The 26,213-nt window shown below is 39.9% G+C and overlaps 1 protein-coding gene across 1 annotated transcript in view; it reads right to left on the bottom strand.

Moving 5' to 3' along the window:
- Positions 1 to 26,213, bottom strand: part of TRPM6 (transient receptor potential cation channel subfamily M member 6) — a gene marked incomplete at its 5' end in the record, with an annotated part of 95,677 nt that overhangs the window by 17,950 nt on the left and 51,514 nt on the right. The window contains 9 exons of the mRNA XM_016222979.2: positions 1,096 to 1,146; positions 4,468 to 4,493; positions 6,069 to 6,127; positions 8,024 to 8,115; positions 10,143 to 10,266; positions 12,646 to 12,758; positions 13,148 to 14,280; positions 20,119 to 20,251; positions 23,366 to 23,559. Of these exons, the coding sequence (XP_016078465.2) occupies positions 1,096 to 1,146; positions 4,468 to 4,493; positions 6,069 to 6,127; positions 8,024 to 8,115; positions 10,143 to 10,266; positions 12,646 to 12,758; positions 13,148 to 14,280; positions 20,119 to 20,251; positions 23,366 to 23,559 (1,925 nt within the window). The remainder of the gene's footprint in view (positions 1 to 1,095; positions 1,147 to 4,467; positions 4,494 to 6,068; positions 6,128 to 8,023; positions 8,116 to 10,142; positions 10,267 to 12,645; positions 12,759 to 13,147; positions 14,281 to 20,118; positions 20,252 to 23,365; positions 23,560 to 26,213) is intronic.

Here is a 26,213-nt window from a genome sequence, read left to right on the forward strand (position 1 = left end):
GTGGACTGTGGGGACATCTACTGTTGACTTTGCACAGTTCACCTTCTTTTCCCAAAGAGAGCTGGAGACCAATTTTAATTAGAAGCAAGTGATCTGCATTTTCCTGTTAAGAGCTGTATCCTAACAGATCACAGTTAATATGAGTTACGGCATTCCTCACCAGAGATTTTTTTAAGTTGACAGCTAGAGTCAAAATAATGGATTAGAGCTGAGCTGAAAGACCAGCTATAAGAGCCTGGAATGTGGAGTCTGGAATCCACTAAAGCACTATTCACCAAAGAGGAGAATTCGGGGCAAGACAGGCTGTTACTGGACCCCAAACACAAGGCCTTGACATAGTAATAGTAATAATGGTAATTACCACACTATTAAACTCTTACTCATGTACCAAGCTTTAGATTGTGTAAAAAGCTTGCCTGTGTATTATTATCTCACCCAATGCTGCAAGCAATGATGCCCAAAAGACCACCCAATGGCACAAGTCCCACTGGTTGTTAACATTGCTTTGCATTTCAGTGTTTCCTTCTTAATTCCCAACTAGCCCATTGGCAGACTGTTCCTCGGGAAGGGCCAGGACAATGACTCCCACTTTGAAAGAAAGACAACTGAAGCTCTGTGAAGTTATGTTCCTTAAGAGTCAAGACCCTTGACGACCTTGTTTAATAACATCCTTATAAAGTGTGTTTGTTAAACTTACTCTGTGGGGTTGGCATTCATTCAGTGGTCACATTCACTGAGGGCCTGGTGAGGGTACAAAACCCCCCTCAAAGAACTAGTCTCAGGCCTATCTCTTCCCTAATCCAAAATTTAGAGATCTCTGCCTTTAGGCTGGCTTTTCAATCTCAAGGTCATCTTTCCCCTTCACAATATGAGCCTGCCAATACAAACTTTTTTTAAAATACAAATTCTCTTACATCTTGTCTTCCCAAGTCAATGGCAAGGTAAAAATATAAATGTTCTTCTCATCAGAGCAAACAACAACTTTTCAAGTTGAGAGCCATACCGATGCTAGGAATTCATCAACGTTTCTGTTTACAAATGCAGAATCACAGGTGTTTAGCTCAGTTGACATGTCTATGTGCACATGCATCTTACCTGAATAATGATGGTGAGGCTCTTGAGGGCTTTTTAAGGAGGCTGAGATTTCTGAAATTATAGAGAAGATTGGCATTTTAATTAGTTGGCTGGAGATAAATACATGCTCCTGAATATATTGCCTTCAAAGTTATTATTGAGCAGGTTAATCAGAATGGCTTCTCAGTATTCGGAAAAGATTGCCTAATATCCTTTAACAGCATTATTGTGCATGGTATCCTGACAGCTTCCAATCATCAATGCAATATCTCCAAACATATTTATATAGGGAATTGAAGAAAGACAGGTAATATTAGCCTCAAAGATCTATTTCCTCTGAACCAATTACACCTCTGGGTCGCAGAAGGCACTCAGCTGCCCATCACACTTCACGACATCCCAGAAGCACAATTCTCTGAGCTCCCCACCAAGATGCAGTACCCATATAAAGACATTATTAATATCAAGTTATTAGCGGACTACTTCACTGACCTAAAATGACAACAAATGATGAAAATGCATTAAGAGCTATGTACCAGAAACAAAGGAGTGGGTGGAGAATACGACACTGGGGATCTGTTTGGTTACAGAAGGACTGTGTGCTGGGAAGACCTCCCGCAACTTTAACTGGTTCTCCATTCCGCGCTCAAGCTCTAAATTACAAGGCTCCGGAGAAATCCTTTACAACAGTTTTGCCATTTCATAAAATCAAAATTAAAGTGAAGAGCCCCAGTCTCATGGTGGTAACTGCTGTATACCTAAGAGCAGCAGCCTAATGAGCCCAGTTTCATAGATCCCTCGGCTCCTTGTTGCTGGGTAAGGAAGGGAACAAAAATCCCCTCCTTTGGGGGTGCTTGGTAAAAAGTAGAATCAGCAGAACAGACTTTCTTTCCAAGTTCATTTAATAATAATAATTTAAAAAATATATATTCAGTTCCCACTACAGATCATGCTAGGTGTGACGGATGTGAACAAGATGTGTCTCCCACCCTAGAGAAAGACATGGTGACTATAATCACAATACAGTTTGCTAAGTTATACAATAGAAATGTATACAGCAGCTTATGGAACTTTCATAGGCAAAAAATGTGAAATACTTTAAGGAGCACGGGTATCTAAGTCTGATAAAGCTGAGTTTCAATCCTGGCTTTACCACTCAAGGAGCTGTGAGAGCTCGTCTGCATTGATTCAATACATATTTATTGGACACTTCCTATGACCAGACACTGGTCTATGCTCAAGAGAAATAGTATTAATGAACACAGATAAAGTCTCTAGCTACATCCTAGTAAAGGGAAATAGAAAATAAACAAATAAGTAAACATATAATGTATATAGTGTATTACATATATATCAAGTTAAAAGGGTTAGGAAGTGTGGGTGATAGGGATTTTACTATTTTACGTAGGCCTCTTTGATAAGGTGAAATTTGAGCATAGACCTAAAGGAAAGAGAGGAGGAGAATTATATGGATAAATGAAAAGCATTCCAGGCAGAGGTCACAGCAAGTGCAAATGCCCTGAGGCAGGCCCATGCTTCTGTGTTAAGGAGGAGGGTTAGCCACAGTGGACTGTGCTGAGAAGAAATGAGGTTGGAGAGTTGGAGGAGGGGGAACAGATCAATAGGCCCTTGTAGACTGTTTGGATTTTGCTTTTACAGGGTGAGATGAAACACCATGTGAAAAAAAGAGGGACTCGATTTGACTTGCAGTTTAGAAGGGTTATTCTGGCTGCTCTCTGGAAACAGACAGAGAGCATTGGTTCGGGGGCCATCCTGTAATCCAGGGAAGAGATGAAGAGTGGTATGTAGAGGTAGCAATGTGATCGGATTCTTGATATATTTTGAAGGACTTACAATGGGTTAGACCTGGAGATGTGAGAAAATGGGAGATAAGTATGATTACAAGACTTTGGCCTCAGCAATTAGATGGATGGAATTGCCATTTCCTCAGCTGGAGGAAAAAGGGGGAACATTTTGTGAGGTGCCTTCGGGACACCACATGGAGGTGTTCATAGGTGTGTGTGCTCATACTATGCATGGCAGAATTATTGAAGGAAAGGGCTCATGAGCATGAGCCTGGAAATTTGGTCTGGGGCTGGCTGTCAGGATCACGAGAAAGACTAAGTAATCTGCAGCCTACCCTGTAGGTAAGGGAAAGACAGTGAAGGTTTCCACATAAGTGATGACTTATCGCTCAGAAAGACAGGAACGTGGGCAAGTTGAAAGGGAGAGAAAACAACCACAATGCTAACACAATATCAAGGGCAAAAGAAAGTACACACTTTTTATTTTGGAAAAAAAAATGTTGGAGGCTTGAAGGCAGGAGTGGTGGGGCAGAGCAAAAACAGACAGCTTCTAAAGACCTGGTGGAGGTAACGGTCAGAAGGCGAAGCTGACAGCTAAGAGCAGTGGTGTGGGAAGGGCACTGTCCACGCCTAAAACTTCCAGCTTGGGTGAAGGAAGGGGAGGCTGTCAGAGAGACCAAGGGTCAGTCAACAAAGAAAGAGAAGAACAGCCAGGAAGAACAGCCTCGCGGAAACTTAGAAAACGGATAGAATGGCCAATGTCAAATGCCACAAGTTTGATGAGTACTAAGAAGAGGTCGTGTGACCTAGCGGTTAGAGCTGGAGTTCCAGCAGAGTAGTGGGGACAGACGCCCTGAGCTGACGAGCAGATCTTAATACTGTCTCAGTCAATCTGGAGGTGAGGGAAAGACGTGGCAGTTTGAAAGCTAGGTAAAATCAAGAAAAAGATTATTTTTTTTTTATTTTGTATAGAAAATGACTTAAATTTGTTTGTAGGTGGAAGAGAAGGAATGGACTGCAAAGGGGGTAGTGAGCCCCAATAATTAGAGTGAAACAAGAACGTAGAAGAGAAAGGTACCCAATCTGCATCAAGGGGTCAAGAATATGGAAAAGAGGTCGCAGTGTGGTAAAGTTTAAGATTTGCTGCTGAGAGTGGCTTCACCAGGGACTTGTCTCACATGACTTAGCCTGATGTAGCCATTGGGTCAGCGTCCTACTGAAAACATACAGGAAACGGTATCCACATATAATCTTCTGAATGGCTCTCAATGAGCAATATGTGAAAAAGCGACAGTAAGAGTGGTTCAACAGCCTACATGAGCTCAGTGGTTACAGCCTCACTCACAGAGAAAACTGGAAAATCACAGTGAAAAACAGGCAGCTCAAAAGATTTTAAACCAGACATCACTCCTGATTTATCTGGAGAAAGACATTAACTTTCCACTTTTTTGCTGAACCTTCTACTTTGCATAGTAGATAAAAGTCATAGATAGAATTTTAAGAACTACGAAAATATCAACAGAAGAGTAAACCTTATTATTACTAAGATGAAAAAATAAAAATAAAATGTTTAAATATAAAAACTTACTGCTGACTCCAGTTGAACTTCTCAACCTGTTGAAAAATTAAAGTTGTTGAGATAGTGCTTCACACTTTTCAGTGAACAAAGAAGGGAAAAAGATGTGAAACAGCAACAATAGTCTATACCTATATATATGCATGTATGTGTGTATATAGTTCATTGAAAGAAAAGTATCAGTTAGCCTTTGACCCCTATCTTTATCAATAGAGAAATTGTTTACAATTGTTTTCATAGAAAAATGAGCACCAGATATGCATGAAACTTATCTACTATGTATCACTCAAGCTAACTGAAAAGCAGTTGTTGGTTTTGGGTTTTAATTAGCTATATAATCACACAACATATATAAGATTTAACTGTGTTTGTGTTGTTCTGGATCAACTGAACTAACGGGTTCCTGAACTATGCAAAGCAGATGCCTACAAATGAGTCTGTGAATGTCTCCAGACAAGCCTACAAATCAGTTTCATTAGCCCATGCGGCCCCTCAATGTTCACAGGCTGAAATTAGTTCTCTTTAAATTGCTACTTGCCCTGCTCAAGTGCACAAGTGGCCATGGGCAAGTCTGAGTAAATGCATTCAAAGAATATCTCCAGTATTTAAGGTCCTTGGGGGAAAAAAGTACAATTACAATTATTGTTTAATTTCATGCTGCAATAACCCACTACTCTGCATGAGCACAAACTACTGAACCTTTGGGAGAAGAAAGTCACATGTGCTTTAAGTCTAGAGGCCGGCTTGCACAGAGAGACCTCGACGGGAGCTCCAGTGAAAAAGGTCACCTCTGATGGAGCTGACTGCAAACTGAAAGTCACATTCCACCTGCTTGGTACCAGCTGGCCCTTTGTGGCATACATGGCACTGAAGTCTGCTTCTATGGCTGTATGAACAGTCAGTGTGATAATATAACTAGAAAAGTCCAGAAAACACTACAAACAAAATAGAATAATCTTTGCTCGTTTGATTTTAAAATTTTATTTCTCTGAACAAATAAAATTCCAGGATACTCAGGTCTGCAACCATGTGAGATCTCTATCTCCTAGCTGTCTGTCTCGCTCCCTTTCTCTCTCTCTCTGTCTCCATACTTCTCAAAGAGTTATTGTCTTGTCAAACACTTAGGGTGTTGATGAGAACCAAAAATAAAAAAGGTCAACCTCATAAACAAAAAGAAAAACTTGTAAACAAGAATTATTTTTAAGACTAAAGAAAAAAATATATAATCAGGTCTTTAGTCTCAGTCTTTTCTTTAGGCAAGACAGCTTCATTTCTACTCTTTCGTACAAATTTCACAATCTTATCTGTCAGAAAAGATACGATATTCATTATTCCATGTGCACTTTCCCGACATGGAAAAGACAAATGGTTAATTTGCTGTAGAAGCAGGTGCTACATTACATTCTTAAAGGTACTGAGATGAGATCTTGTTGCCAGAAACAAGAAAACTTGGGAGAATAAAGGATTTTCATTTCTTGCTAACAAAAGAAAAATACTGTCATTGGACAAACACTATTTTTTCTCCTTTTCTGACCAAATTAAGCATGTGTTCCCAATCAGGTTAAAAATAGAAACAGAGGCCAAAGATGCTAAAGGCATTTAGAAATACTCACAGGGAGTTTCTACTGAAGTTGGTGCTCCAGGAATTCCACAAAGAGCTTTTACTCAGATCCTGAGCAGAAGAGAAGGTCATTATGTTTACCCAACATTCTCCCACCGAAGCTTCCAGTAACATGTTTGCAAAATACACTCCTTGGAAAGTATAGTCCTCCCCTCCCCCTTCTTGTAGCTCCTTATTTCTCTTTTAGTTAACATACTAAACCTAGGCTAGAAAGATGCATAAAGTTAGCACAAAATCTGAGTAACTCAATCAGTTGAAGGACTTTAACAGAATGAAATTACTTTTATGGTGACAGCAAAGAGAAAGTGTAATACATAAAGGTTTTTACAGAAACGAGAGTGAACACATAAAATTAAGAACAAATGAAGGTCAACGTTGATAGGAAACATCAATCATTACATCGTTATGTCCTATCGTCAACAGATTATTGTTTAAGGTGATTATTTAGAACAGGGGTGGGGAATGTCCAGCCTGTGGGTCGCATGTGACCCCCAAAATCCTTTGGTCTGGCCCTGCCAAGGCCTCACCAAAGAGAAGCCGTTCCAGCCATCACATTAGGAGTGAGTTAATTAAATGTTTGACCAAATATAGCTGGCTAATTTTTAAACTGATAATTTTGTATGGCCAGTGAGTGATGTTATATCCAAATGGCCCTTGACAGAAAAAAGGTTGCCCACCCTTGATTGAGAATAACTTTACCCTGAAATTCTCTCATTCTAGTTCCTATTTAGATTCAACTATTATTTCTTGAAACTTAGGACACTCTAGTCACTACTCTAGACATTTTCATTGGTGTTATTTTTGTCATCCACTATCAATAATCTCATAAGAATGGCATTAGCCCCATTTTAGAGATACAGCTCCTGAAGCTCAGAGGTTAATTGATGCCTACAGCTTTGAAACCTAGGAAGCGGTAGAGCCAGGGTCTGACAGGGCAATCAGGTCCCTGCCTCCAGTTAGTTACCTTCCAGCAACGCTGCATTTTACTATCAAAACTTCCACAGGTTACATTCCTACAAGAATATCTGAGGCTGTTAGAATATATTCATACAGGTAACGTGTATATAGTTCCTGTGTTACAGATAATGTTTAAACCAAACCAAAATTAGACTTCTTGGGTTAATCTAACTAGATCACACTTCCCACATGGGGAGTAAAGCAGGCACATTCTGTAGACGGCAAGAAAAGCAGACTGCAAACTAGGAGAGCCTCAGTGTTGGAGAAGCATGGAGGGTCCTTACCCTGCAATGCCCAGCTCCCCTCCGACACATCTGCAAAGAGGTTTGTCAGCCTGTGTGACTAACCACACTCAGTGGGGAACTTAGCACTTGCAGAAATAAACCATTCTGTCCTTGGAAAGCTCCACTTGCTAAAAATTCCTCCTCCCTTTGGGCTGAAATCTGTCTCCCACTAGCTGCTGTATGTTGATTCTAGCTGTACCTCTTCAAGCGAATTGCAAACACCTTACTTTAGTTCCACATGGCAGCTTTCCTATATTTGAAAAGTTTCAAAAATCCTTGATTTCTTTCTCTTTCATGCCAGAAATGAGCAGGATAAATTATTGGGTGAATAGACAAATTGCCTAAAGAAGAGCAAGGGAAGCATAAAGGGGAGGGGGGGGGTGAGCAACTATTCAAAGCAAAGATTTCAATGTAATACATAGAAGCCAATTAAGGGGCATAAAGCTAAAACAGCCCTGGCTGGCGTGGCTCAGTTGGTTGGGCTGCGTCCAGTGCACCGGAAAGGATCGGTTCATTCCCGGAGGGCGCATGCAGGAGGCGGCCGGTCAAGGTTTCCATCTCCTGTCTACGTTTCTCTCTCTCTCTCTCCCTTCCACTCTCTCAAAATCAATAAAAATATTTAAAAAGGAAACAGACCCAGTCAAGGAATTATGTTGTATGAATGAATTTTTTTTTTTTTTATAAAGTATCAAATGAAAGGTTTTACCTCTTGAGACTGCTTTAGATAATCACTGACTTGTACAGGGTGTCCTTTGATTTCTTTCGTTTTCTTTTTCTGCTGTATATTAGGTTCTAGATCTTGTTAAAAAGAAGAAAAAAATTAGAGGATACATGAATACATGAAAATGTGTTGCTTTCAAATAGAAAGATCTGAACAAAGTGTATTCATCTAAATTTGAATATAGTTGGGGTTTTTCTCTTTTGAGTAAGTTTTATCAAGGGTCTTTTGTCCCTAATTTGCTCAAGTGATTGAAAGCTATATGCTCTATTTCTATTCTTCAATAGTTACTTTGACATTTATAACATTAGCTTGTCCTATAAAGTAATGCCTCTTTATGTTTTTTTACACCCACCTTCCCTTGCACCCTACCATCCAGGCTTTACTTAAAATAAGTGAAATTTTAGTTCCAAATTGTTGGGAATCCTTCCTTAACAACTGTATCAAGCATCATAGTGTGCTACTTAAAAAAAAAAAAAAAAAAAAGAAATAGAAAAAAGACAAAAGAAAAATAGAAAGGAATGGCAGCAAAGAGGTTTAATTTGTAGACCTTTCTTTAAAAGGATGATGAGAATCACCATTGTTATTGTTTTTTTTTTTATGCCTGGTACCTACAGGGTAGGTACATAGTAGTGGGATTAATTCCGAGACTAATACTGATTAAGAGTCCCTGACTAAGCATAGAAGATAAAAGTTGTACTTTTTTTCCTAATGATTTTGTGCTAGAAAAAAAAAGTATACAAGAAGTACAAAAAACCTATTAGAAAATCACAAAATTCCATATATTATATTTTTGTAATATCATAAAATTATGATAATTATGGCTGCCATGATAGCAGACTACTATAATTAAAATAAAATACCTATAGAAAAAGCTAAAAAATATACTTTCCCTTTTCATTGTTAATTTCCTCAGAACTCTTATTTAAAGAGAGCTACCTGACAGGGCATCTGCCTACCCTCAAACTTTTACTTATTTTTAAATTCTTTTTCAATTAACTCAACTTGGACAGGTTTCAGAAAAATAAAATTCTCAGCTCACTGTGTTATACACCTAAAACCAATACAATCTTACATGTCAACTATACCTCAATTAAAAAATAACTTAATCTCAGAGGTATGTCGGGAAGGAGGGTGGAAAAGAATTTATAAGCATATATGCATAACCCAACACAGATGATAGCCAGGTGAAGGCCTGGGGTGGGGTGGGAGATGGGTGGAGAAGGGCAAATGGGGGGGGGAAATGGGAGACATCTATAATACTGCAACAATAAAATAAATTTTAAAAAACATTTAAAAAATAAATAATTTAAGTAAGAATAATATATAATAACATAAATACCAGATAATTTACAAAAATACATCATATATACATAATACGGATTTCAAAACAATGTCTATTTGTACCTTAAGTTTGGTATCTCAAATAATTTTAAATCTTCATGAGTTTTTAATCACACAGTCCCTTCAATTTAAGAATTAGTAAATTCTCTTGTTACCTAATGCAAGAAGTTCAAAGTTCTGATCATTGCTCTTAATTCTGTTCATAGTCTGCCCTCATCTTACCTACCCAGGCTTATTTCACATTCTATGCCTAGATCATAGTCTTCATTCCTAGCTGGTTGACTCGTCTTCTATCCTCCACACACACCATGATTATTAAGCTTAAGATACTTGCCCACAGAATAAGCATTATTTGTGGACAGTAGTAAAAAAACAACTACAACTCAATCCACTGAGCACTGTGCAACTGTCCATATCAATGTCACATGAACCTTAAGACTATAAAATTAGACACACACACACACCATAAATCAGACTAAACGAACACTGAGTCAGGCTCAACAACTCTGAATAGAACAACTATCTAAATCTTAATTTTTCTTTTCTAGATTCTGACACCTATGTCATTAAACCCATGGAAATCGTGTCCCTTTCATAAAAATTAAAAACAGAAAAGAGGTATTTTCCTAAAAGGGTGTTGCCGCCCTCTCATTCCCTCATCTCCACTTGAAAGAACATCAGGGACCGCTCGTGGTCTAAAGACCATGGCTTGAGGAGACTCTACCAGAGGTTTTGGGGTCCAACAGTGCACACTGTTACATACTTAACTGACGAAATTGGGACACTGTCAGCCAGTTCTTGCTGCACTCATCTTCTCCTGGGATGTTATTTTCTCCTGGCTCGGAATTCGATTGGTCACCGTGAAAGCAGGCATTGACTGTAATGACCTGGGAAGAAAGACACTCGTTGGCACACAGTGAGATTAACCTGAAAACACTGAGTTACGCTGATAGGGGGACCCTGGTGAAGGGCACTGGTTGTTAACATAGGCTGCACATTAGAATAACTGGGAAGCTCTGGACTCCCATCACCCACGCTGACAGTTCACAAGGAGCCGCGACTCTGCTAATTGCAGTCATGATTGAGAACCAGGGTGGGCAGCCGGGCTTCTCAAACTTAAGTGTGCATCAGAACCACCCAGGACTGTGTTAAGCCACAGATCACTGGGTCCCACCCCTAGGATCTGTGACTCAATAGGTCCGGGGGGAGGGAAAATGGGAATCTCTATTAAGTTTCCATGCTGATAGGAGACCACAACTTAAGAACCACTGGTATAAAGAAAAACAAAACAAAGCTTGGATCCAAAAGAACTTGTGTTGAAATTCTAGCTCTGTCACTTAGAAGCTACATGAACTTGGGCCCCATTGCCTTTTTCATTAAAATAATAGATAGCCAATAATAATGGTGCCCTGTGTACTTCCCAAAGGCAGAGAAGAAAACGGATGAACTGATAAGCTACAAAGCAATAAACAAATGCAAGTTATTAGTACTTGAACTCAGTTGCAATTCTTAGCTGAAATCTGGCTACTTTTAACTATTTCAAAAAATAAATCTACTTTAATTCATTATTTCATGGGATTTCAGTAACTCGTGTCATTTTCCCTGGCTCTTCTTTATCAAGCCGCATCTCTCTCCCAAAAGGTGATTTCACATCATTTTCTCAATATTTATCTCTTTGCTTCTGCTTCTCATTCTAAAAAAGAGCTGAAGTGCTTTTAAAAATGCATTGAGATCACAGGGATGTAAAGCTACACGTAGGAAATATAGTCAATAATATTGTAATAACTTTGTGGGGTGCCAGGTTGTACTGGAAATATCGGGGGAGCACTTTGTAAAGTATGATTGTCTAACCATTGTGCTGTGCACCTGAAACTAATACGAAATTTAAACTGTAATGGAAAAATACAACTTAAAACAATTAAAGTTATAAATAATGCTAAAAAATGCACTGGGATTATTATATGAGAAATATATATATGTAGAATAGAAAAGTGAAGCAGGGCATTAAAACCATGAAAGGTGAAGTCCTGCAGAACAGCTAATTCAGATCTAAGGCTTCCTGATAATAAATAAAAAGATTCACTAAATGAAAATAAAAACATGCTACATCAGAATTTGTAGGGTATAGCCAAAACAATGATTATAAGAAATATAAGGAATTTTATAGCACTAAATGCCTGTGTTTGAAAAAGTAGAAAGTCTCAAATCAATAACCAAAGTTTCTCCCTTAACAAACTACAAAAAAAGAGAAAATTAAACCCAAAATAAACAGAACAGAGAAAGTAATAAAGAGCAGAAATCAATGCAATAGAACCCAGAGAAAAGTCAATGAAACTAAGAGTTGGCTCTTTGAAAAGATCAATAAAACAGATAAACTGTAACCGAACTGATCACGAGACAAAAAAAGCCAGCACCCCTCTGGCTCGCAGGGTGCACTTTCTCACTTCACCGAAGGCTGAGGGCTGTGCTTCCCGCTGGAGCTAAAACGGAAAGGGCTGAGCGCGAAGGACTGGTGAGGATGTGGGCTGCTGCAACGCTCGGAAACTCTCACCCAAGCTGGCAGGAGTGTAAAAGGATGCAATCACTCTAGAAAGCAGTTTGGAAGCTTCTTCTGAAATTAAACAACTGTTTACCATATGACTCGGACGTTCTACTCCTAAGTATTACCAGAGCCCTGGCCAGTTTGCTCAGTGGTTAGAGCGTCGGCCCTCGGACTGAAGGGTCCTGGGTTGATTCTGGCCAAGGGCACGCACCTCAGTTGCAGGCTCGATCCCCAGCCCCAGTCGGGGCACGTATGGGAGGCACCAAATCAATGTCTCTCTCTCACGTCAATGTTTTTCTCTCTCTCTCTTTCTCTCTCCCCCATTCCACTCACTCTGAAAAGCAATGGAAAAATATCCTCAGGTGAGGATTAAAAATACATATATGTATATATCTGTATATATATATATATAACTTACTGATATATATATGTATATATATGTATAACTTACCAGAAAGAAATTAAAACTCATATCCCCACAAAGATTTGTGCACAAATGTTCACAACAGCTTTGTTTGGAACAGCCAAAAACTGAAAATGAGACAAATGTCCTTCAACTTGTGAGCTGATACCTGAAGTGTGGCACATCTAGTCTAGTGACTCTTAAATTTGTAAAATTTATATCTCCACAAGGTAAATTTGTGTATAAGACACTTTAGGATAAAGAGCTAACAAGCTACGAGTGGCCACTACCTCAATTGCCAAAAACATAAATGAGACTTACTGGCACCTGGAGTCCCTGTGTTTCCTTCTTTTTCTTCGACGATCTCCTGTCCTTGGTTAGCGCTTTTGCTTTGATCCACGCCAACTGCCCCATCTCTGAAGACTTTGAGCGATCTGTAAGAAATGGGTTACATGAGAAAGTTTACGATGGTATGGGGAACTATTTTGTTTTACTGAAAGGATGAGAGAATGGGGAGAATGAGAATCCAGGCAAAAGTCATAGACTTTTGCCCGACCGGCATGGCCCAGCATCGACCTAGGATCCAGGACACTGAGGTTCGATTACCGGTCAGGGCGCATGCCCGGGTTGCGGGCTCAATCCCCAGTGGGGGGTGTGCAGGAGGCAGCCGATCAATGACTCTCATCATATCATTAATATTTCTAATGTTTCTATCTCTCTCTCTCTCTCTCTCTCTGAAATCAATAAAGATTTTTTTTTCAAAGTCATAGACTTTAAAAATAGCAGGAATGCAAAGAATTTTTTCAAAGGGTTTACTTCTTACTTTTAATCTTACAGGTCTTCATCTTCTCCTTGTGGAATCTCAAACTCTGACTCCGAAAGCGGGGCCTGTCTCTGCGGAGAGGACTGATCCAAAAGGATGTGTAGGGCTGAAGTCTTGGTCCCTCCTCTGAGCAATCACTATTCCAGGCCAGTCCTGTTGAGTTATCAGAGAGGGATCTGCCCCAGATCTGCCTCTGGCATTGTCCACTCTCGCTGGAGTTATGATTACTAGTGGAGGCCAAGCAGGTTTGCCATTTTTTCCCGATGCTAAACACACCAGTTTCATCACCTTCTGAAAATGCCCAGTTCACATATCCACCCCCAGTGTGCATGCTCTCGGCTTGGGAAGGGGGGGAGGTCACTTTCATGGATGTAGGTGTGCAAATCAAAGTGGTTAGAACTTGCTCTCCCCTATCTTGTCTGGCTGGTATCTGAGCGATTGGCTCATATTGCTCCTTGTGTTCAGCCACTGAGGCCTGCGCTGAGACAACTGGGGTCTGCCACGTCAGATGCACAGGGACTTCATTCTGGGTGACCTGTTCAGGTGCCAGCACACCTGCGGCCACTTCCGCAGATGGTCTGGACAGAGGCAAGTCAGTTTCTGCAGAAAAAGGAACTTGCTTTAGATAAGAAGGGACCAGAAGAAATTGGCCATACTTTGGGTGTGCCTGCTTGTCAAGGCAAGAAGCAGCTATACTATTTTCTGTTTCTTGCTCTTCCTGGTCATTTCTCACATTTGAAGTCTCTCTCTGACTGTCTGAAATCTCAACAAGGGGTCCCCTCTGCACTCTTAGGGGATTCCGGCCTCCGGCCAGGCTCCGCAGCAAAGAAGGAGGCATGCTATAATACTGGTATTTCTTCTCCCCAGCCATCTCCATGCTGCTTAGAACCTCTGCACAGATGACATTGCTCCAGCTGTGGGGGGGTTTTCTGCAAGTCGGAAGCTTTCTGTTGGCCAGGAGCGCCTCATCCTCTTGTAAGGTGTCAACAGCAGAAAGGACATTTAGGGTGTCCACTGTCAGGGCAGAGAGGTCCTGCAGGTGTCCCACCTGGCTGTCCAAAGACAGTAAGGAGTCCTTTATAAAAGATACCTTTTCATTCATTTCTTTCAGTTGGAAGAACATCTCCGTGACCCTAACGATAAGGAGAGGAAGAAAACCAACAAACACGTTAAGCCAACGGGAATCTGCCTTATTCTCTCCCTGTCCTTCTTCCATCCTTAGGTGGCCCCTCAGCCTAAGCTGTTCCCAAAGTTAGGTGTGTCTTCTGCCATCTTCTGTCTCTGATTCCAGGTGATCTCACCCACCCCTGTCATTCCCACTATCACCCCAATGCAGAAAAACCACAAATCTACATTAGCTGTTAGTTCTAATATTTCAGAGCCACATTTCCAGCTTCCTGCTAGTTATCCTTTCAATCATCTCACCAATCATTCCACTTGTATTCATTTATATATTCATTCATTTATATGACAAACATTTGGATACCTCCTACTGGCAAGCACTATGTTATTTTGGTAAGGAAAGGAGATCCTGAGGAAGAAGCCAGAATGATAGGAACAGCGTCAATAATCAAATATGCAACTAGAAAAAAATATTTTATATATCTTAAAAAAAAATTCCAAGTCTACATTTCAAATAGGTTTCCCAAGTTTCAAACAAAGACTACTTTAAGAGGCCTACATCAGAGAAAGCCTGAAGCAAATTTTTAAAATTATTTTGAATACTTAAAAATTATTTTGAATACTTAAAAATTATTTTGAATACTTTAACCCAACATTATGATGTCCAGCCACTGATTCCTGTCAAAGCAAGACAAGACATCTTCAACTAGCAAGTACAAAAGTAAGTTGCAAGTAGAGTCCAATTAAATGTACCAACTGCCTTCATTTAGAGAGAAAGAAAGAAAGAAAACATTGGTTAATATTTATCTGTATATATCTCTGTAAGGGGATGGGTTTTGTTCTGTGTCCCTCAAAAGAGATATGTTGAAGTCCTAACCCCCAGTACTCCCAGAATGTGACCTTATTTGGAAATAGGGTCTTTACAGAGATAATCAAGTTAAAATGAGGTCATTAGGGTGGGCCCTAAGTCAATATGACCAGTACCCTTAAAAAAGAGGGAAAATGCCTGGTGGTGTGGCTCAGTGGTTGAGCATAGACCAATGATCCAGGAGATCGAGGTTCGATTCCCAGTCAGGGCACGTGCTCGGGTTTTGGGCTCAACCTCCAGTAGGGGGTACGCAGGAGGCAGCCAATCAATGACTCCCTCATCATTGATGTTTCTATCTCTCTCTTTCCCTCTCCCCGTCTCTGAAATCAATAAAGACATATTTTTAAACAAATAAATAAATAAAAATTTTAAAAACATTTTCTTTTTAAAGGGGGGGGGGGCTTGGATACAGAGGTAGAAGGCTGCCCTACCACTAGAATGATGCAATTATAAAACCAAGGGACACGAAGGATGCCCAACAAACACCAGAAGCTGGAAGAGGTGAGGAAGGACCCTTCCTTAAAGCTATCAGAAAATGCATGGCCTTGTCAACATCTTGATTTTGGACTTCTAACCTCCAGAACCATGAGGCAATAAATTTCTTTTCTTGTAAGACCCCCAGTTTTTGGTACTTTGTTATGGCAGCCTTAGGAAACTAATACTTCATCTAAGCTTAACAATGAATACCATAAATTATAAAATATATCAGATTTGGTTACATAAATAAACTTGTATACATAAAACTATAATACAAAATTTTAAAACAAAAAAATAAGCTGGAAATTGTTCTAACAAATATGACAAGGTGTTTGTATCTTTAAATAAGTCAAAAGCTCTTAGAAATTGTTGCCCAAAACAAAATTACAAGGACTCCAAAGAACACGAACAGACAATTCACAAAAGATAAAATACAAAAGTTAAGGAAACGTGGTAAAATATTCAACAGCATTAGGTAAGCAGACAAGGATGCAAAACTGGGGCATTTAATTAGGCAACATATACAAAGAATTTCATTATACTAAAGTACACAGATATTCTTTACATTGTGAGATAAAATATTATGAAGCCATTAAAAATCATACTTATAGTGTTGATAATAATTTCCTTGGCTATTTCTTACAGTAGGGGTGGGAATGTAGATGTTTGCTATATTCTGCATTATATATATTTTTTAAACATATTTTTATTGATTTCAGAGAGGGGAAGAAAGAGAGGGAGAGAGATAGAAACATCAATGATGAGACAGAATCATTGATAAGCTGCCTCCTGCATGCCCCCTACTGGGGATCAAGCCAGAAACCAGGGCATCTGCCCTGACTGGGAATCAAACCACGACCTCCTGGTTCATGGGTCAGTGACCAGTTACTGAGCCACATCAGCCGGGCTGCATTACATACTTTTAAATGTGGCATAAAAAACTTTGTAAGTAGAGAAAAAAATTAAAGTTAAAAATATGTTTACAAAAAATGTTTAATTATTTGAAGAAGTGATTTTGATGTACGAGATGGAAGGGGGGACAAAACACAAATTTGTATAGTTTTAACTAAAAATATATAGAGGACTAAAAGGCCAAAATTTTGACAGTGGACTCTGACTTATGACATTGTTCTTTCTCCCCACCCCACCCCCATTTTATTCTTTTATTTGGAGAAGGGAGTAAACTTTCCAATTTCTCAATAATAAAATCTTTGAGAAACAGGAATAAAGTAAAAAAAGAGCAAGAGAGGGAATCTAACCAGGAGTTTCTCTTTTTTTTGATAAACCTCACCTGAGGATATTTTTTCCATTGATTTTTTAGGGAGACTGGAAGGGGGAGGCGAAGAAACATTGATGTAAGAAAGACACATTGATTGGTTGCCTCCCACTCGCACCCTGACTGGGTCTGGGGATGAAACTGCAACCCAGGCACGTGCCCTTGACCAGGAATCGAACCCACAACCCTTCAGTGCGCAGGCCAATACTTGAACCACTGAGCCATACTGGCCAGGGCCTCAACCAAAGTTTTCATGGCTGATATGACCATATGCAGAAATGAAAAAGGGTCCCCAGTCTTATTTGGGGACTGAGAGAAGCAGTGATGCCATGAAGGGGTGTATCAAGTACGTCTCTTGAGAGCCCCTCAAGCCACATGGTTGAGAAATCATCCATTTCTCCTTTCTGGGAGCTTTGCACATAGGGATGAAATAATAAAGAGGGTGGTACTTTCCATTTTCATTAGAGTTGATGTGGGTGGCACCTTCTCTTTCTTGTCTGCTATAGAATTCAACTTCTATAACTCAATAGAGGCTTAATAAATGCTTCCTGACCTTCTGGAACCTGCAAAACTAGAATTGGCAAGGCTGATGAGAGAAAGAGCACAAAATATATGTATATTTCCTTCCAAATGTGCTTAATTAGAGCCTTTCCATCCAGTGCACTGTTTCATCTAATTCAAAAACAGTACAGTCTGAACAGCAGTAATGGAGACTCATTAAGTTCCATTAGCAGCAGCCACATCGAACGGACACAATAGAAGCCAGCAACTATTCATGGCAACAGGTAACACGCTACAATACAGGCCTGTTAGGCAAATAACCTGGTCACCCTCAAATCGGGTCCTCTTGCTTTTATAGGCACTTATTTTCTAAAGCATTATGTCCTGTGAAACACATTTTAATTATATTCCTCAACCGCAAACTACATTAATTTAATCTATCCTTTCAGTCATTCTGACACGTAAAACACATTCTTACCATTTCTGTTTTCTCTGTGCAAGGTTTGAGGGTGGAGGGAAGACCAGGACGGTGTCTTGTTTTATTGTGGGCCTTCGGACAAGAAATCTTAAAATGATACCATAACAAGTATAATTATGATCATCATGACAATTATAATATTCAATGAGTGGCCAGGCATTTTACAAAGGCTCCATATTATTATTATTTTATGTAATCCACACGCCAACCCTATAAGGAAGGCATTGGTCTTATCCCTGTCATGAAAAGAGGAGAGGTCACATGGCCAGTCACATGACGGGTGACAGAGCGAGGCTCGGACCCAGGCAGTCCGACGCCACATTCAATGGTATTAGCCACTGTGCCCCAGCACCTCTCAGCATCTCACCCGGGACCTAGGCCAAGTTCTTTAAGGGGGTCCTAACGCCCCGTGAAGTGCTGAATGAATTGCACCGTTTCCCAGGCTGGGAGGCGTTTGGTCACAAATGATCCGCAATAAGGTTTCACAGCCAAATAATGACAGACCTGCTCAAACTATAACTCTCTACTGAGTCACAGTGCACTTTATGTTGAAGTGTTTGAACTTTCTAAAAAATTTAGCATTTCCCAAATACAATGTTCCCAAATAGGCTTAATATGGATAAATGCCTAATAAACCTCTTACTCCGCAGCACAGAGGGGGAAAGGCTGACTTACACCTGCTAGGTCAAAAAGCTGCCAGCACACTGGCCGGTTTGGCTCAGTGGTTAGAGCATCAGCCTGTGGACTGAAGGGTCCCAGGTTTGATTCCAGCCAAGCGCAGGTACCCCGGTTGCAGGCTCGAGGCCCAGCCCCAGTCGGGGCGTGTGCAGGAGGCAACGGATCGATGTGTCTCTCATGTCGATGTTTCTCTCTCTCTTCCGCTCTCTCTGAAAAGCAATGGAAAAAATATCCTCCGGTGAGAATTAAAAAAAAAAAAAAGCAGCCAGCATTCCAAATAAAGAAAGCCAGACATAAAACAGACCTAATATGTTCTCTTTTTACACTTTCACAACTCACTTAACTCTACAAGGACTTGGTGATCTCTGCTCTCGAGGTAGGAGAACATGCAGATAACCTGATTGCCTTTCCCTCCCTCTTCAAATGACTGTTCAGTTACCTGAGAAAAATGTTCTTCCCTCCCTCCCACACCTCCTTTGTGAGCTCCCCAAAAATAAACTCAACAAAAATAGCCATGTAAGAGCAGGGCTGGTAAAATAGCTCTATCAAGAGGAAACAATTGACTGATTATGTGGTGAAGTTAAATCGGAGCTTCATAATTCATTTCCAGAATATTTCTAGGATATTTTTCAGCTGCTGCATATCCATCTACCTTCTAATCCTCTCAATTCAATCCCAAGAGGAAGAAAAAAATCCAGAGACATATAATAATACTTGATGGTTAATAGTGTTAGGTAATTTATTATTATTATCATTATTGATTTACTTGCTAATAAATGTCTCATTCTCTCTGTAGTTACCCGACTACCTTCTAGTTTTCCTTACACCCTCTGATCACTTCATTTGTGTCCCCTCCATGAGCTCCTCTTCCTCGGTCCATTATACAGGTGGTAGCCCCTCTCAGGGTCACCCCCTCAGCGCACCGAGGTTCCTGACTCTGCTTGCTTTCTGGGCGTGATCACTTCCTCGGTCGTTTTATTTTCTTACAATAAGCAGATTTCTTACAATAAGTCGTCCCTCCCAAATCCCCTTGTCCAGCTCAAACTTTGCCCCAGGGCTTCAGATTCGTGCATCCAAAGACTCCCTGACACCTGTGGCTGAAGGTGCCCCAAGACTCTCAGGCTCACGAACCTAAACCTCCTGGCTGCCCACCCACCCCCTGCCTTTTGTAGTCTTCACCTTGGTGGTGCCACCTCTCGCCTGCTCCCCCTGCTGCAGATCTGAGCCACGCTGGGCGCCACCCTCTCCCTCAGCCCCACGTCCAGTCCTAACTCACCCCGTGGACGGTCTTTCCTTCCCCCTTCACATGCACACACCAGAGTGTTAGTCCCGAGAGGCAGGGGCCCTTGTCTCGTAGTCACCATTTACCTACAGTGACTAGCAGACTGCCGGGGACACAGCAGATGTTCAACAGACGTGTGTTAATTACATGAATGTTATATGCCACTAGAGAGCATCTTAGAGAACCCAAAGCCCTGGGTTTGGAAAGAAGATCTTTGTCCTTTTGTAGACATTCTAGGAGAATCAGGGTTGGGGAGTAGTCTGGGGATGGAAATATGTACATCTTTTACCTTTCTGCTGTCACTCGGATTCGTTCCTCACAACTGCAGTTCAGACCTTCCATCTTCTCATGGAAGTATTTTTCCACACACTGCTCTTCAAAATCGTGGAGTTTTTTCAGATCCTCCTTACTCAGGTAGAGCTCTGTGGAAATAAGTATGCTACATAAAAAGAATCATGGTTCACCTTTAATAGAAAACCGGCAGCGTGTGAGTGGCTCTTCTTCCACTTGTGCTGAAATTTGATAAATCGTAGCGTATATGATAAAACTCTGCTGCCTGGTCAGACTGGATTCCTAGTATTGATGGGGAAGCAGGACATAGGAACAGCTGGAAACATCAGCCTGGGTCTTTCCTTTTTGTTCAGTTAACAGACAGGGGATCTGAAGATGACTCATGAGGAACAGACATTTCCCTTTCAATATTTTAATAGGTTAGAATGTTTTTACAACATCAACAAAAATTCACTCCCTCTGTCAAAAATCTATGTATAACTTCAGACTCCCCCAAAATGGATTGTCTTTTTCTTCCCTGCCAACTGTTTTATCAATCAAAATGACAGTAAAACCAAAGCTAGAACTCAAAATCTTTTGAAATGAATCTGGTAAGGGAAAGAAAGCTTTACCTTTTTAGACTGAGTTCATATATGCTAAATTCTATTGAAAAAAGATATATTACCAATTGCCAATTGAGGCTCTCCACCTTTGCGGACAGAATTATAATTAAACTCATTAAAAGACACAGCATTTGGTGATGCAATTCTACATCAAACTTCAACAGTCATTAGGTCTACCAACTTGGCTCTCACTCTGACCTAACCAGAAAATACATCTTTTGAGCAAGTTTCCAATACTTGGAAAATATAAAAATGGTGCTGCAAAAAGAGTAAAAGTGGCCAGAATGAAATGAAATATTTTTTAACCTAATGTTTTTTAAATTGAGGTAGAACAATGGCATTCTGAATTATATATTGTATTCAGTCTATTTTAAAATATTATTGTAATTGACAGAGTGAAAGTATAGATAAAAAACCTGTGTAAGAGGCTGTTTTTTTCCAAACAAACTTTTTTTAAAAGAAATATTTCTTCCTCCAAATGTTTTATTTGAGGAAAATATTACTGTCTTTATTTTCATTATTAAGATTCAATTTGACCTTTGATGATATTAAATTAAATCATTCAGAGCAGAAGTGGAAGGTTCTCTTCCTTCAATAATTTCACTTAAACTAGGGGGGAATGAACAATTAGGGTTCTCCAGAATTTATTAGAAGTGAAAGTGTTCCATTATTTTCCCATAAAATGAGAGACAAAAATATTCATTTTAAATAGAAAAACATGGCTAAAAGAAAACAATATTCAAGTGCACAATGTTTTCTGATTTTATGGTGTGGAAGACTCAAATACTAAAAATAATCCAGTATCTCCCCAACACTCAACATCTGTTTACATTAAAGAATCTTCTATTGCCCAGCTGGGCATGACTCAGCGGTTGAGCATCAACCTGGGATCCAGGCGATCGGGGTTCGATTCCCAGTCAGGACACATGCCCGGGTTGCGGGCTCGATCAATGACTCTCTCATCTTTGATGTTTCTATTTCTCTCTCCCTCTCCTTTCCTCTTCTGAAATCAATAAAGATATATTAAAAAAAAAAAAAAAGAATCTTCTATGAACAAGAACCTTTACAACTGTCAATAGTTGAGCCTCCAGTGCATTCCTGGGAGCAAACAGTCCACACAGCCATTCATCCCAGTGGCAGGTGCCCCTTGTAGCATGTGGAACATTCTTGGGACTGTCCACCAGGTGGCACTGCTGCCCCATACGCACACATACTCGAATCATTTTATAAGCCCGGGCCCAGGTGAGCCCAGGAAAGGTTCTTTGGTATGGTGCTGGGAAATCTGGCCAAATCCTAATTAACTTCAGGATCTCTCAAGTGGCTCACAATCTATTAGGTTGCAGTGTTTCTGCAGCCAGTGACTGGGATGGAGCTCTATTAAAAGCCTAAGAATTTCAGTATAATTATAAACCTTTAACTTCATTTGTGCTCTGGCTTCCTCCTTATAAAGACCGAATCTCTTGTGTAGGAAGAAATGGAAAAGAAAAATAAATCTCCTAAATGACTCAAGAGGAGAAAAATACTTCACACAACCAGCTACTAAGAACAAAAGCATATCACCCTGTCAATCTTGCAGTAATACCTGTTTCCCCAAGTGCTCACTGAAATGCATAAACACTCCACAGCCCCTTATCTGAAACTCCTAGAACTAGATGTGTTCTAGAACTTAAAATTTTTTTTTCTAGTTTTAGAAAAGTAAAAAAGGGCATATTCTGTAAATGAGCAAAACCCCTAGTTAGGGCTAGGGCAGTCCCTGTAACCAAACACATGACTATTTTTGCAGCAAAATCAATAAATATTCACACTATGTGGAGTAAAGAGAATAAGTGGGTTCACATTAGTCTTAACAATGAGTCTTCCCACAACTTACGAAGAAAAAAGACTTTCCATTTTCAGAGGAACTTTGGATTTGGAATTTGGGGTAAAGAATTGTGGATTTATGCCACCTTTTTCCTCTGTCTAAGAATTATCTAGAAATGGGCCTGGTATCAATTGTGGGGTTGCTTGAGAGGAACTAAATCACAATAAGGAATGTTCTCTTATGACAATCAGTATGACAGTCATATCATGCAGTCAAGATATGACTAAGCAAAATGAACTAGGAAAATCTCAAAATATGTAGACTTAAGCTTTGCAAAGGAGAGAGACACAGAGAGAGAGAAAGAGGGAGAGAGAGAGAGTTCATTCTTCTGCATCCTGAGCTGAAGATCTTAAAGATGTGGAACATCGATTCAGAATCACCTCCACGCTCAGTAGATTACAGAATGAGAGAACCATGACTGGTTAACAAGTTAAGCACAATGTCTTCCTTGTTTATTTTCCTTAGACCATGAACTTCCAGGTCAGCCGAGAAAGCACAGGTGTTCCAGGAGACATAAAGCCTTTACACATTCAAACAGAGATTCTGTTCCTACCTATTCTTTTCTTTCAAAGTACGTATCAGTTCATCTTGGCAAAAGGCACTACGACTGCACAGTGACAATGTATTTCCTTCAACCCAGCTCCTCAGCTGACACTCTATTGCCTGTTAATTCCCAGAGCCTTCCATCCTGTGCCCTGAATTTAACTGACAATGTCTTGGTGTCTCTTCACCTTGGATCTCCACTCTACTCTCTTCCTCCTGCCCCATCAATAAAAACTTACTTAATCCAACATCACCCTCTTCTTGGTCACTTGGAGCTTGATGGTGGCAAAGACGGCGAAGGAAGAGGCCGACGTGACTCAGCAGAATGAAAGGTGGGGGCAGCCACGGCTTCTCGTGGTAGGTCATGATGTAGCGATAGCGATTGTATTTCCACAGTTTATTTGAAATGGATTTCATATCTACGTAAACGTTGCTGTAAGTTGTAGAAAGAGAGAGACAATGTTTTAATATGGACTCCTGAAACAGAACAGATTTTTCTTTATTTTCCAACTTTTATGATTGATTCACCTGACATTACCAGCAGTTAGCCAATAAAAATAATAGCCATTGCATTTATAATTCTTCTTCCACCAAACAAAGTACATTAATCACCTTCTACAGTAAAACATGCCAGTGAGAATAACAAAAAAAGGTAGAAATCACAATCAAAGAGAAGAAAATGCTAACATTTTAAATGCAATGAACAGAAACTGCCTCTAGAACTGAACGCTATTCTTGGTTCACCGTCTCTTCTCACATAAGTTCTTTTCAGTCCATAATTCATCATTCATGGTAAAGAGCTTTAATGTTGCTCCACATCAGGGGTGGGGAACGCCGGGACTATGGGCTGTATACGGCCCACAATAATATCATTTGCTCTGGCCCTGCCAAGGCAACCGCAAGCAGGACTCGAAATTCAATAAATCTAAGAGCTTTTTCATAGCTAATTTTTCAGTTGATAATTTTGTATGGCCCGAGAATGATGTTATAAATATCCAAATGGCCCTTGGCAAAAAAAAGGTTCCCCACGCCTGCTCTATATCATCAACCTTATGAAGAGATTCTTCCAATGTCAAATGTGAGAATGGCTAGAATAACCCCAGTTAAAACGGCTAAAAACACAATATTAAGAAGAAAAGACAGGGGAAAAGCATCAATTCATCCTAAAGCAAATCAGTAAGTACAGCCTCTATTTAGAAACTAGATATATTATTTCAATGAACATTACAATAGAAGTAACTGCTTATTGGTAGGCGACCTTGGATTTTCCCTTTCATTAAATCAATTATAATATACAGACAGTGCAATAAATATAGTGATATTATAAAACTTTCTATGAAAGTTGTGGTGGGTGATACAGTTATTCAGTTATTATAAAACAATATATCACCCTTAACTACATGATGAGGCCGTATGTCCATCTTCACATTTCACTTAGGCTAATATAAAATGAAGTCTCTTTAGATAAAGATGGCAGAGAAATACTTGAGTAGGGCAGCCAAATTTAGCAAATAAAAATATAGGCAACTCTAAACTTGAATAATAATAAAGAAAAGTAGGAAGTCAGCTTAGGGTAAGAGGAGGGGGCATATTTACAGAGTGTATAAAGTAAATGAAGGAAACAGACGACTGGGTTTTAACAGTTCTCAAAGTGTAGTCACTGAACCAGAAGCAACAGCAGCATCACCTAGAAACTTGTCAGAAATGCAGATTCATGGGCCTTATTCCTGAGCTATGTAATTGGAAATCTAGAGGCGGATATCATAGCAATTTGTATCTCAGCAAGTCCTCCAGGAGATTCTTCTGCACGATCAAGTCTGAGAACCACCAGATTACATGCCACTGCCTTTCCGAGTGTGACCATAGTCTGTCCACCAGCAGGTGAAGACAGTCACTGTGTATTTCAGGTTCTTGGTAATTAGAGGTATAAAGAATCTGGAAAGGGCCTCTGGATAAGTAGTTAGATCTTGGCCTTCTCAGCATGTTTGGTCATCTCTAAAGTGAGAAAATTGTTCTATGTGAGGATTTTTCACCCTCTCTTAACACCTGGCCTGTTTTTTTAAATAATTTTATTGATTTCAGAGAGAGGGAGAGGGAGAGAGATAGAAACATCAATGGTGAGAGAGAGTCTTTGATCAGCTGCCTCCTTTGCACCCCCTGCTAGGGATCAAGCCCTCAACCTGGACATGTGTCCTGACCAGAAATCGAACCTCGATCTCCTGGATCATAGGTCGATGCTTAACCGCTAAGCCACGCCGGACAGGCGACATCTGATATTTTGAGAAACAAAAATCTCCTGCCCTCCTGTCTGAGCAGCTCAGCTGGTTAGAGCCTCGTTCCTACATGCCAAAGTTGGGAGTTGGATCCTCAGTGAGAGCATGTACCAATGAATGCATAAATAAATGAAACAACAAATTGATGTTTCTTTCTCTCTCTCCAAAATCAATCAATAAATTAAAAAAAAAAATTTATCTCATGCCCTTCTCTTAATATTACTCCATATATCAAAAAATAGCTATAATAACTTAACACTAATAAAGGTTTAAGTTTATAAAATGCTGGAGATAAAAGTGATAATAGCTATCATATAATCTTGTAAAAAGCAAGACGGTATGTCCTCCCCATTACATGCAAGTCATTTTTAAGGATTCTCATTTATTCTGCCTTCCTCCAGCCTTTATCTTCTCCACTTTCTTTACTTAGATTCTATGCATTGATTTCCCTTTTCTTATCATTTCAGTGCTTGGAATAAATTCATGAGCAAACAAAAAACAAAAACAAAAAAACTTATTCTTGGGGAGCTTATATTCCAGTAGGGAAGCCAGATAAACAGAAACACACAACATGTAAATTATAAAATATATTTGTGTATATAAGTGGGTACAAAAAAAGAAGAGTAGGGAGGATCAGGCATGCCAAGGAGATGACTGAAGGAAAGGGAGCTGCACTTGTAAATATCATTCTTAGTTTAATTTAGAAAGGGGACATTTGAGCAAAGACTTGAAAAGGGGGTGAGGGAATGAACCACACTGATACCCGGGAAGAGCATTCCAAACAGCGGGAAGAGCAAATGCAAACATACCTGTG

The sequence above is a fragment of the Miniopterus natalensis genome, chromosome 12 (genome assembly GCF_054644295.1).
Source record: "Miniopterus natalensis isolate mMinNat1 chromosome 12, mMinNat1.hap1, whole genome shotgun sequence".
In the NCBI taxonomy this organism is placed as follows: Eukaryota; Metazoa; Chordata; class Mammalia; order Chiroptera; family Miniopteridae; genus Miniopterus; species Miniopterus natalensis.